The sequence below is a fragment of the Cyprinodon variegatus genome, unplaced genomic scaffold (genome assembly GCF_000732505.1).
Source record: "Cyprinodon variegatus isolate N-32 unplaced genomic scaffold, C_variegatus-1.0 Scaffold535, whole genome shotgun sequence".
NCBI lineage: Eukaryota > Metazoa > Chordata > Actinopteri > Cyprinodontiformes > Cyprinodontidae > Cyprinodon > Cyprinodon variegatus.
The window spans coordinates 550,338-563,550 of record NW_015150988.1 but is presented as its reverse complement, the minus strand read 5'-3'; the positions used below and the strand labels follow the sequence as shown (position 1 = coordinate 563,550).

At 38.6% G+C, this 13,213-nt stretch overlaps 2 protein-coding genes across 3 annotated transcripts in view; one reads left to right on the top strand and one right to left on the bottom strand.

Annotated features, from left to right (window-relative positions):
- Nucleotides 1-7,598, top strand: part of LOC107095306 (secretory carrier-associated membrane protein 4-like) — a 14,840-nt gene extending 7,242 nt beyond the window's left edge. The window contains exons 6-7 of one of the 2 annotated variants that reach the window (XM_015391329.1): nt 1,413-1,530; nt 6,252-7,598. In XM_015391329.1, the coding sequence (XP_015246815.1) occupies nt 1,413-1,530; nt 6,252-6,440 (307 nt within the window). In that variant the 3' untranslated portion in view covers nt 6,441-7,598. The remainder of the gene's footprint in view (nt 1-1,412; nt 1,531-6,251) is intronic. The other variant, XM_015391328.1, reaches the window with a different exon arrangement.
- Nucleotides 7,599-9,117: 1,519 nt separating this feature from the next.
- Nucleotides 9,118-13,213, bottom strand: part of LOC107095304 (semaphorin-4E-like) — a 16,326-nt gene continuing 12,230 nt past the window's right edge. Inside the window, exons 11-13 of the mRNA XM_015391326.1 lie at nt 11,850-11,965; nt 11,546-11,765; nt 9,118-11,462 (exon numbers count right to left, since the gene is read on the bottom strand). Coding sequence (XP_015246812.1) covers nt 10,705-11,462; nt 11,546-11,765; nt 11,850-11,965 — 1,094 coding nt within the window. The 3' untranslated portion in view covers nt 9,118-10,704. The remainder of the gene's footprint in view (nt 11,463-11,545; nt 11,766-11,849; nt 11,966-13,213) is intronic.

The following is a 13,213-nucleotide window of genomic DNA, read 5'->3' as shown; positions in this document are numbered from 1 at the left end:
CAGCATATAAAAAATTCAGTGTTTAAGGTTCACATTACTGGAACCTTAAACACCCACATTAAATAACATACAAATAACCACAATAACCAAGTATATAAACCCCCCAAATGTATATAAATGACAAAAAAAATCTAATAACTTAAAAGAGTAAATTTAGTAAATGCAAAACAAAAGCAAAGATTAACTATAAAGCTACAAATGGCAAAATATAAGGTAAATCTCGGTTGGCGGTTTTTGAAAAACACGGCTAGCTGCTTTAAGCCTTCAGGTGACCGGCCTACCAGAACAATAAAATGCTTCTTGCTTCACTAAAACAAATGTATTCTGCTAAAAAATGATGACCATGTGAATATTTTAATTAACTTAACAATAGTAGCTTAGCATTCCTTGTTAGATTTCTGAACTGAATAGACTATCTTGTGAGGACCTTCTGGGCGCCACGCCTTGGAAAATCAGACACCACCCAGATGTGGCTGTTTGGGGAGTTTCATGGTTTTCTTTTATGCCCTGGTGTGTCTGTCTTGGACTTTGTTCATTTTTTTTATTTTCCATGAAAAACACATCTATTACAAGAACAGCAGAGCACTGTGTTGAATTATTGTAAAATGTACAATTTTGATATCAGAATCAGAATAAGATGGGTTTTTTTTGTTTTGTTTTTTCAAACCCAACCCAAAAAATAAACGCATCCAACATTAAAGGGGTCATAGAATGATTATATAGGGTATTTGCTGCTGGTCCTTAAGGTCTCTGAATAGACATTAAATTGGTTGGGCTGAAAATGGCATATTTGCTGTTCCATGAGCCCTAATAGAAGCCTGGTTAAAACACCTAGAATGAAATGGCAGGTTTTCTTCCTTTTATGGAAAACAAGCCCAGAACCAAATAAGGCACCATCCCCGAAGTTTAGAATTGTGAGATCTGCAGAGAAAGGAGGTGTCGATGGGGTTTCAACTTCTCTGTACGTCAATTTCACCCACTGAACTATTGTTATTCATGGTTGACAATGTAAATTTGGTTTTGCATTATATGACCCCTTTAAAGCTTGAGAAGTTTACATAATTTTAACCTTTTGCACCTTTATTTCCTCAGCCATAGATCCACTTCACTCTGATTTAATGATTAATCTCCACACTACCTCCACATCACGTATTGCTGTCATTGGCTTTAATACACGTTCAGCATTAAGCATGTTCCCACTGCCAATCCAGACTAGTTGAAAGAGCTGCTTGTGACACATGCTTGTGATTACTGATCACTCGTGGTTTTAATAAGTCAGAGTTATTTGATTATCAGTCAGCTGTGTGTCACTGCATCTCGCTTAATGGCTCATGTTGGTTGTAAATTCTGTGTGCACTGTCTGATACACTAACTCGTACTACTTCCATGTCATCCTCACCAACACATCAAAGCGGCTGGATCGCCACAGTGATGTTTTTCAGCTACAATGTGGGCTCCGCTATAGTGATGCTTATTACAACTCTGCTCTTCACTGTGGTGACCGTATTAATGGCAGTGGTTCTTCTTAAGGTGAGTGTACATTAGCTAAAAAAAAAAAAAGGTTTAACAATAAAATGTGTTTTTTCTTAGATTTTTTTACAAAAGCTCCATAGCAGTGAAAATCATTTTGCCCCTTTAAGGATTTATTCTGTTTTTGCTTTATTGTCAATCCCTAATATTTCAGCTATTTAAACAAGTTCTAATATCGGGTATAGAGTTAATACAAAAAGCAACTGTCCAATAATACATTTTTTGATTAGGAGTAAAATCCTACATCAGAGTATTTGGGCCAGGCTAGAGATTTTTTTAAATATGAAAATAAAATCATAACATAATGAGAATAATGTTGTAACATTATAAAGTCATAATACTACGAGAATAGTCATAATACTATGAGAATAAATTTGTACATTGCAAGAATAAAGTCATACATTACGAGAATTAAGTCGTACATTACGAGAATAAAGTCACAATACTACGAGAATAAAGTCGTACATTACGGGAATAAAGTAAAAAAAATTCTTCGAGAATTCATAATACTGTGAGAATAGTCATAATACTGTCAGAATAAGTTCAGACATTACGAGAATAAAATCGTAACTTACGAGAATAAAATCGTAACTTACGACAATAAAGTCGTTACTTACGAGAATAAAGTCACAATACTACGAGAAGTCGTACATTACAAGAATAAAGTCACAATACTACGAGAATGAAGTCGTACATTACTAGAATAAAGTCACAATACTACGAGAGTAACATCGTACATTACGAGAATAAAGTAAAAAAATTCTTCGAGAATTTATAATACTGCGAGAATAGTCATAATACAGCGAGAATAAGGTCACACATTACGAGAATAAAGTCATATTATGAGAATAAAGTTATAAAATACTTTGAGAATAGTCATAATACTGCAAGAATAAAGTCCTACATTACGAGAATAAAGTAAAAAAAAATTCTTGGAGAATTTATAATACTGCGAGAATAAGGTCACACATTACGAGAATAAAGTTATAAAATACTTTGAGAATAGTCATAATACTGCGAGAATAAGGTTGTACATTACAATGATAAAGTCATATTACGAGAACAAGGTTGTACATTACAAGAATAAAGCCACAACACTATGAGAAAAGTCATATTATAAGAATACAAGAAGTAGTATTACGACTACAAGAATGAAGTCGTAATACTACGAGAATAAAGTCATCATACCACAACCCATTTCAGAAAGAAAGCTTTGAGCTCCGACCAGAATATGACAGCCGACCATCTCCACCAAACAGCAACATGAGTCCACTTTGTCTTAGACTTGCTACTAATTATTTGATGCTGCGCTAAAAGACTTGATATATTCCTTATTTGTGAAACCGATGCCAAAGTATAACTTCACATGATCCTCGACATTACTCATTTTAGGGAAGACGGTGCTTCTTGTAAGAGCTGTCATAAAATACATCTTTATTCTCTTAATACTGTTCTCACAAGGTTGCCGCTTTATTCTCATAATATTGCGACTTTATTCTCATTAATAAAACATGAAAAATCTCTAGCCTGGCCCCAATAATCTGTCATACTATCCAAGCCAACCTGGCTCTCTTTGAAAAAGTTTTATGTTAACTTTTTTTAATCTTAAATTAGCTGTGATTAACTACAACTTTTTTAGCTTGATTTTTAAGCTAATGATTTACACAGTGCCTCCTTGTTGACTGAAGGATATAAAAAAGCAGCACATCATTTACTAAATATGTATCGGAAAAACTATTTTTTTTATTTGGAAAAGAAAACTTGCAGCAGTGGTGAACCTTAACCTACAGAGTCCAACAACCCACCTCAGATTCATCCAGGAAGTAAAGGATGGGAGAAAATGGTCTCCATGTCAGAGTTAAAAAGAGGAGGGGCCTCATGTATGAACATGCAGTCGCACAAAAAACCTGCAGCGCAATAGAAAAGCAAAACACGGCATGTACGAATCTGACCGTTTCAATAGTGTGCGGTAAATTCAGCAAAGTGTGGCAGCAACACAAATGTTATCAATCAAAAAAGCTACTTTCAGTAAAATGAGTCCATTCAGTTTTATTCAACTCCGCCCCCAATAACTGGCTTGTTTTTTTTTTGTAATGTCCTGAATATGTTTAAAATTTAATTGTCTCCACATGGTGTGTGTGGTGATTGTTCCTAACAAAGTCATTTATTCACATAAATGATCTTTTTTTTTTTTTTTTTTTAGACTCTATTATTTTTTTGGTTGACAAAATATCCCGGAAGTGTTTGAAAGTTTTTGTGACTGCCTGAAGTTCCCATTGACATGCTTACTAGAGCCGCTTTCCCACCGAAAACCCGAGTTTTAAAACCCGGTTAACGCGCTAACAGTTTGCGTTTGGCTCTTCTCCTATTTGACTGAAAAGCTGAGTCTGACACCCTGCAGGCAAGCTGCGTTGCCTCTGTCCCCCACCACTGCAGGTCTGATGACGGGATCACGCTGGGTGAGCGAGTGTTGATTATCTCAACAGTTCGAAGAAAATCAGGAAAGTAAACAATGGAGTAGTCAGTGTGCTTTATTGTTTTTCTCTCTTTTCTGTCTGAATCCCGCTCCATGTTTATTGAATGTAAGCAGAGTTGTTTCAGCTTGTTAGATCGGATCGACTGGCGCGGTGTGTTGACGTTCGTACGTTGCATTCAAAGGTATCATGTAATTTAGCGGATCAACTTGGCCCTGGGTTTCCCACAGCATGCCCATCAGAGCAGAGGCGATTCCCACTGCCACTAAAAGCCGATTGTTCCTGGGAATGGTCACCTCATGGGGGTTTTCCGCCACTCTTTGTGGGCGGAACGAAGGTGTTTTTTTATGTACGTTATCAAAAATGCACACACCAGAATAATAAAAGCAAACATATTTTGCAGACACGTTTCAACATTTTAACTTAATTTAGGCGTTAATGAACTATTTCATTGGAGTGACCATGGAGCTCTGCATCAGCTGCGCTGTGTCTGTTTCCCTGCCAGCTCCATGATCAGCTTCTCTGATTGGTTGATGTGGCGCATCGAGCAGCAAAAGGTCAATTTTTCTAACTCCAGAATCTGCTGCTTGTGCAGCACGTCAGTTGCTCAGAAGCTCATGAGGCGCTGTTGCAGCTGCTTCGATGCATCAAGATGCGCTGCTCCTGCAGCTTGAAACTCGCTGCAGGACCTTTTGACTTTGCATGTAAACTAACCCCCTCTGCTGCTTCAGCAGCTTACGGTCTGAACGTAGTTGTTTTGCCAGTGGGAAGAGAAAATGTATTATGAAATTCAGCCAGGATTGAGATGAGTCGGCAATAAAGATGCACCCTCAGAACACACAAACTGTTTCTGCTAGAGTAAAATGTGTCATTTTATTCCGCCACAGAAAACAGCAAAGCAAGCACATCAATCAAGGCACGGTGCTGAATACAAATTATATTGTCTCAATACAGTTTATATTGTCCCTCTACCGTGACACAAGGATCGGAGGGCCGGTCGATCCCGGCAGGCCAGCAACCCGCGCAGCTAGGCGTCTGTACGCAACCCTAGCAGACCCCGCCAGTGCCAACCACCATCCATCATTTATGCCAAACTTCAAAGGAAAATCTTTCACCCAATCAGGAAAAGTGATTGCTCCCTCTCACGCCTGGAGCGCATGATTACAGAAACCAAAATATGGAACGGGCACCCCCCGAACCCGAAACCACCCAGGGCTCGTTGACAGCCGAAACCAAAAACATTATTACATCATGGTCAAAGCCTGGTACCGAGAGCTGGTAATAAGAGTGCTTCATTTGTGATACAAAACTTGTATGATTGTCAAAGAACCTAAAATATAAAACCTATATATATCAGAACCAAATGCTTATTGTTAGCAGTGTCGACCCATGTTTGAAAAACACACGTTAACCTGCTATTTTCAATGGGAAAGAGGCATATCACTATAAACGGAGAGATTATTTTTTCCCTTAGTTTTGATGATTCTGTCTTGCAGCTAATGACAGAAAATTTAGTCGATCACAAGCCTTGGATGTAGAATTTTACATACAGAAACACTTTTTTTTTCTTGCATTCATAATCATGGAAAAGCAAGAAAATAAGACATCTTTACAGCATAAAGTTTCTGACACCTTTCACAATGATGGTGAGCCACAAGGAGTCGCTGCTGTTTTTAGATATTTGTATCCAAGCAGACATTCCTGATCCTAATATAAGGAAAAACATTTTTAAGATTGACATGTCATGCTTCTGGATCATAGCCAGCTTTAAATTGGTAAAATGACAACAAATAATAATAATAATTTAGGGCAACCATTTGATAAAATTATAAGGTATTTTCTCGAAATCTAAACTGAGCTAAAGTGTCTCAGTGTTGGGTGTAGTCCTCTGGATGGCGTGCTTGATGCGTCTCCAAATGAATCCATGCTGTGAAGATGGCTTCATGGAGAACATCAGCGGTCTGCATCACATGAATGCGCAGCATGATCTAATAGACCTGCTGAGAGACTCTGCCTCCACCTCACAAATGGTTTTTGTTTTTTCCCCTGAGACGCTGAGTTTAGGGTTTCCACCCAATAGCTGTAAGCTACATGTAAATTACCAAAAATAAAACCTGATCTATATCACAGATTAAACTGTTTGTGACAGTTTCTTTTTTTAAATGCATCACTAGAGTAATGTAACTTTTTGAAGTTATTCTTCTTCATAGAGATCATGTCCCTGTACCTCATGTTTTCATGTCACAGGTGCACAGGCTGTACCGTGGCGGCGGCGGCAGCATGGAGCGCGCTCAGGAAGAGTGGAGCAGCGGGCTGTGGAAGAGTGCACCGGTGAGGGAAGCAGGGTTCAACGCCGTCGCTCAGACCGCCCAAGGCCCGACTCTGCCTCAGTACCCCACCTCAGTGCCCAGTTACCCAGATGACAGCCAGTGGTGATGGCTGGGAAATTCCTCTAGGGGGAGACAAACCATTGGTCATTTCTACATTGCTGACAAAAGCACTTCAAAATGCAGCATTTCAGATCAGAGATGGGGGGGATTATTTTTTTTTCATTTGATTAAAGGAGAGATTGGCTAATAAAGATTTTTTTTTTTATTAGAAAGTTTTTGTCATCAAAAGAAGCTAAAATGTTTTGACGGTCTTAAAAAAATTGCCATTCTTTTTTTGACTTTGTTTACATAAAGTTAATAAAAAAATAGACTTATGTGGAAAGAAAAAAAAACTGGATTGCTTAAATGATTGCAGAACACTTTAAATGTGTGCCTTATGGATCTGTGTAGTGCTAGGTTTTTGTTTTTTTTACAAAGCCGCATGCTACACTATGCAGCATGAGTTGTTTTTTATTTCAGAATAAGTTTTAGTTTGATGCTTTAATGCTTTCTCTGCCTTCCCACAGAGCGCATTATTGTTGCAGGTTTTGCATGTTGGAAAAAAGTCTCCAGCTTGGCTTGCGCCTTATCAGAAGCTTTTGCTTGCATTTTTGTTTAACTAATCTTATGCTTCAGTGAAGCAACTTTTCTGTTTGATACCCGACTGAGCACTAATACGCCAAAACACTGACCTCCTCCCATTACGTCTCCATTTAAAAAGTCGCACCCAAACTTGCATTGTGCCACAGAATGTTTTGTTCTAAAGCTAATCTGTTGCTTTCAGTGGATGAAAGCACGTATCTGCTGCCGAAACGATCGTTTAATTTTCGTATGATTGCTTATTGAGAACAATAAGCTTGCATGGAGCCACTAATACTTTCAGCTGATATCTTGCCATTAGACATACCCAGACTGAAATATGCACGTATCGATGGATTACCGGCTGTCCGGTTTTGTGTTCTACTTGATTTTTGCCATTCCAATTCTACCTGCTTTTTATGTGAGAAATCAAACTCTAATCATGGGCCTGTTAAAGCTTGTCTGAAGTTTTAATCACATAAAAAAAATGTGCCTGCATTGTAGATTTGACATTTTATTTGCCTTTCTGATATAAAGTGTCCTTCAGGGCCGACTGCCAAATGTTTTAAATCTTCTGTATTTAGTTTCTGAAAATGAAGTGGTCCTGTGAAAGAATACGTATTGCAAGATTTCAATAAATGACTTTATTTACACTGTGTGTTTGGATTATTTCACCATAAAACACATGTTCTGACATGTTTCCTCAAGTAGCTGGTATTGAATCAGTTTGGTGTTAACATAAATCTTGCCACTGCTGAAAAATAAAACACTTTAGCAGATTCTCACATTACCTTTATCCTACTTCTCCAAACGGGGCGAGTCTTTAAACATAGACGTCAGAATATTCTATCTAGCAGAAAATAATGCACTAGATAGTAAGTAAAAGAACATTGATTGAAGTGTATATATATATATAGGCTATTTGTATTTTATCCTCATGGAGAAAAGCGAAGACAGAAGCTGGATGGAGCCAAATATGTGGCTATACTGGTAGAAACCTGCAAAAGGGTAAAAACATCTTAAAATTAAGGTCCTGGCTTTTATTTTTAGCACAGAAACACGCAGTCAGGGCTTCAATGGAAGAGTTAAAAAGCTGTTTAAGTGTGATTGGTCAATGTTTAGGTCTAAATCGATTTAAGGATGCCTGAGAATTGACGTCTACGAATGTTTTCCATTTTATCTAACTTCACTTGAGCTATTTTTGCAAAAGAGAATGGCCAAACAGTTTAGTCTAGATGTTCAAGCTGGTTGTGATCTAACTTGTACTGCAACTAATAATTATTTTGCAGATCAATTAATCTGTTGATTATTTTTTGATTGATTAATAATTAGCAAGAGATTACTTAAAGAAAATAGTTTACTGAATTAAACCAGATGAAACTAAACCTTTTCCCCTTGAGGAGTTCTGGATAGAAGATATTGACAGATTGGAAATATTTGTATCTTAAATGCAAAATGTTTACATAGTTTGTGTTGGGTCGCTCTCTCAGCTAAAGGCCTGTTTTAGAGCCTCTTTTACTCCAGCTAACTATTAATTACTGAATAAGTTGACGATTAATTCAATAATCGATTAATCACAATAATTGTTTCAGCCCTAGATCTACCCATAAATAAATTTCAAAAAGGTGCCTCTTTATTTTCTCAGTCCTGAATAAAAATTCTGATTTTAAGAAAGAAATTTTTCCAAAACCAAGCATTCCATTATTATGCACTACCTGCATCGATCTGTCATAAAATCCAATGAAATGTGAGTTTTTCACTAGTAAAATTCTTTTATCATTGTATTTTTTGAAATAAGCCAATTTCATTTAACCTTTCAGTTAGAAGTAGTGTTATTCTGTCTTTCCAAGCCTTGTGGCATTAGCATTAATTATCTAAAAAAAGATTATTGAAATAATACATGTATGCATCAGCAGTATTTTTTTTTTTCCATCTGCCCAGGAGCAGTTTTCATCCCTAATTATGTACATGACAACTTCTTTATACCACAGTGATAAATATTTGATGAGACTCTCATTGCATCCCTTTCATATCAACACTGGTATGAGATGAAGCAAAGGATGGTTTCTGGCGTAGGTGTTGATGGAAGTGTGAAAAACTTTTTCTATGGGTTGAGATCAATGAGCTGTGAGCCCTGTTATATGTTTCCCTACATTTCAACATTCTCAGTAAGAAAGAAACCCAAAAGTTGTAGATTATGTGAGAAAAATGCAAATATTCACAGATATTCTTTTTTATTTATTTGAACAAAGGCAGCTTTTTTTTCCAGATCACCAAATTTTGACATGCGTTCAACCTTATGGTTATTTTGCGACCCTTAATGTACACCCACACCCCTACATTCCTGCAACAGCTTTATCTTTTTCAGAGCAATGTGGCAGCAGGGATGCCCAGTTCAAGCCTAGAGGAGCGACTGTCCTGCAACCTTTGGATGCATGCCGCTCTCCGACATGCCGGAATCAAACAAGTGGCTCATTACAGCCCGGCTGTTCAGTTTAAGGGCTGCAAAATAGATCAATTTAAGAAGTTACAGCTTAGCAAGTGCTGAGGCTCAGTTGGGCATCTCTGCATCTCTGACCGTAATTATTTAAAATAAAGCTGTTTACCCCAACATAAAAAAGGCCCATGCTACACATCATGACCATAACAGTTATATTTTGTTAAAGTGGAAAAGAATTAATGAAATATGGCTTTTGTAAATTCACTAAATTAGTGTTTAAGGTTATAAAGGAGAGACATATTCACTTTTGCACATCTACCAGGAACATCTGTGGAAGATCTGTGGAAGAATGATCTTACAGCAGGACAGGAAATGTGCTTGGAGGTTGGCCACCGATGTGCGACATATTCAGAGTTAAAAGATGCAGCAGGTTAAAGATGCAAACTCTCAAATAAATATTCCAAACAAAATAGCATTGACTGTACACAAACATATGTTACACGCACCGTATTCACAAATTACTGTCCTACAAAAATATGAAATATATAAAATGTAAAAAAAAGCATTTTTAGAGCTGGGTTTGACAACTTAAATGTCCTTTCCATGGAATATCAGCTGCCTGGAAAAGACTTTGGAAATTCCCCAGGAAAAATGGATCCCATTTAGTATTCAAAGGTGGATCTCAATAAGTTAGCATATCGGCAAAAAGCTCATTTATTTCAGCAATTCAGTTCCTGAAATATTTTAACCATTTATCTTAGTTATTGATGACTGCAATTCAGAGATATGACCCCAAAATTCAGTTTTTTTAAATTAGAATATTACAAACAACCAACGAATGGATTATTTTAATACAGAAATTTAAGGTTATATCCTTTAAAATTAACGGGAGGGAGGCTCTTTGGACAGTTCTCCGGCAGACAGTCACTGACTGAAGGTAGAGACTGTTTTTAAAGAGAATGAATGGAAAATTGGGTGGAAGGAAAAAGTGTGGAAAAAAAAGGATAAACAGATAAGCTGAACCAAAAAAATAAAATATAACTCAGTACAATATATAATACAGTATAAAATATAATCCATTATACAATATGATTGTAGTATAAATGGATTTTATGGTTTCATCCGCCATATAGATCTATATAGTACATGACTTTGAACTGAAGTGACGTTAATGAACTTTTTGCTGATATTCCAGTTTATTGAGACGTACCAACATAATGTGAAACATGTCCCTCATCAGAAGTACACATGTTGGGGGGGGGTTATTATTGCACCAGTGCAGAGCTTGGACTGAGGTGTGTGGTCAGCTGAATCAAATCTCTGACTCATCATGGATTAATCCCAGACCCGCCAACTTTTCAAGTCTGGCCGAAGGCTGGAAATGGTACGCTCCGTTCCCTTTGAAGTCCTCAGCCGTGTGATTATTGTTGGCAGTGCACGGTCTCCCTGCCTCAGCCTGCAGGAGCTTAATCTCAGAGTTTCTGTTCTGGACTTCCACGTAGTCGTTCGCAGGCCTCTTCCCCTCGGCTCTTTTGGAGCTGTGCACAAAGCTGAAACACTTCCATTGCCCTCGCTTGCAGAACCACAACATGACGCCGATAAGCGAGAGACAGAGCAGCGACAGCAGGGCCACAGCCACCTCCAGGCGGCTCAGCTTGCCAGTGTTGCTGTAATTCTCAGACTGCGGCGGGACCTCATTCCCACCATCCAGCCCTGGCTCAGTTGCAGCCACTGTATAGCCTTGAATAGAGTATTTTGTCACGGTTGTCCCAGGAGAGGGGCTGACAGGGAGCGGGGGCTCAGAGAAAAGCTGTAAATGATAAACCACCATGGTTTTGTTGTACATCCTGCTGTTTATCTGCTCCACTGAGTCACAGACGTACGAGCCTGCGTCTGATACAGACGTGTTCAGGATGAGGAGGCCTCCGCTGTAGACGTAGTATTTGTCGTTAGTTTGAAGCTGAAGGCCAGAGAACCTCCAGTGGACCTTCGCCAGGTTGGAGTGAGGCTGGCAAGGCAGCTGGATGTTGTTCCCTGGAACCAGGTCCAAGTGGACAGCTTCTACCGGATCTATAAACATCACACAAACAGCAGGTTAAATGGAACACCTGCTGATAGAGCTGGTAACTGATAAAGGCTTCCAGTGAACACACCTGGTGAAGGACACTCTGACACGTCCCCATCCTTCAGGCTCTGAACCACAGACTGTGAGTCTGCAGACAATCCGCGGACAGAGCAGCAGCGTTCAGCGGAGGAGTCCCAGGCACAGTAGGGATCCCTGGACAGGATGCAGTCCTCACACGACTGGTGGCGGCTGCAGTCACTGACGGGCAACTGAACGGCGCCAGATTGAGAACCCACATAGATCTGGCCCTTCGGATGTAGAAAAACAGACAAAAATCAACCAAATGTGTTTGGGCTTCATGGATGTACGTTTTTAAAGCGAGCGGCTGTTACCTTGCTGGATGAGAGGCTCAGGCTCCTGATGGCCACGGGGTTTTCATACACCTGGATCTGCTCGATGATGAACATCTCTCCATCAAAGTTTACAGCCTTCTGGATGTAACCATTTTCTGTAATGAACATAAATCAGAAATAATTGTAGTTTCTGAGGAAGACAATTTAGCTTTTTAATAAATTTTCACTGTTTTCTGACCTGCGTCTGGTTCTTGCTGTACAGTTCTACCTTTTTTCTTATTATTCAAGTCTTTCATGTACCTCTATGTACCACTAACACAGGACTTTCACCTCTGGGACAATAAATTGTTTATTTCGATTCTGTTCTACTCCTTGATGATAGACCAAGGCAAATGGTGGATACTTCTTCTGGATATTAAGCAGTGGTGGCGGTCAGAGCCTTCACTGCTGGCCTAAAATCAATCAGAAACACTAACCTACAGTCATAACCTAAACTTTAATTTTCTTTGTTCCAACTGTATTAATTCATTACAAACAATCTGCTCTGTTAATTTTGTAGCGTTTCTCTTGGATGCGCTGTTTTCATTACATTTATCTGGTTGCTATATCAGAATCAGCAGTGCTAGCTGATGTTACCTTAACAATATTGGTGAGGAACGTTTTCTTCAACCAATCAGATTTCAGTTTTGCCCCAGGATGCAGCTAGAGGACCCTCCCCATACGTCAGCATTTTCTGTCCTCTGATTGGTCAGTTAGAGCAAAACGTTTACAGCCAAGTTAACTAGCGACAATTTGCATTTAAGATTTGTTTCTGGCCTCAATGGCTTACTTAATGGAGATACTAAGACTTCCTGCACAAAGACAGAGGAATGAATTTTGTTTATAAATAATCAGCATCTCTGGTGAGTGTGATATATGCTATTTTCATGCTTAATTCTCTATTTTATGTGGTAATTAGATGTGGTCGGTCGGTTCAGTCCATATACACCACCCGCCACTTAAAGTATAGCTGGCTTTAATCTGATGCTGCCACAGCTTGATTTAGGTTTGACTTTGACTTTAATTCTAACACCTGATGATTATGCTTTGATTGAATCCACTCTACTTTATTATCATCCTGCTCTGAGGTGAACCCTGGACTCAGTCTAAAGTCTTTTTCTGAGTTATCGCAGGCTTTAGGGTATCCTGCAGGTTTCTGCGGACGGTGCAGGTGTTTATACTTGATGCAGACCTTGTTACCGTATTCTCTGAAAATACACTATTAGCATAGGAAATATGGTCAAACATGTTCTGTCTTCTATCAAATGCATACTTTCTTCTTAACTTGATAAAGTTTCTTGGAAAGTTTTAGACCCATAGAAGTAAAAGGATAAAGTGGAAACTGCCTTTGGACGTTTGCTGTA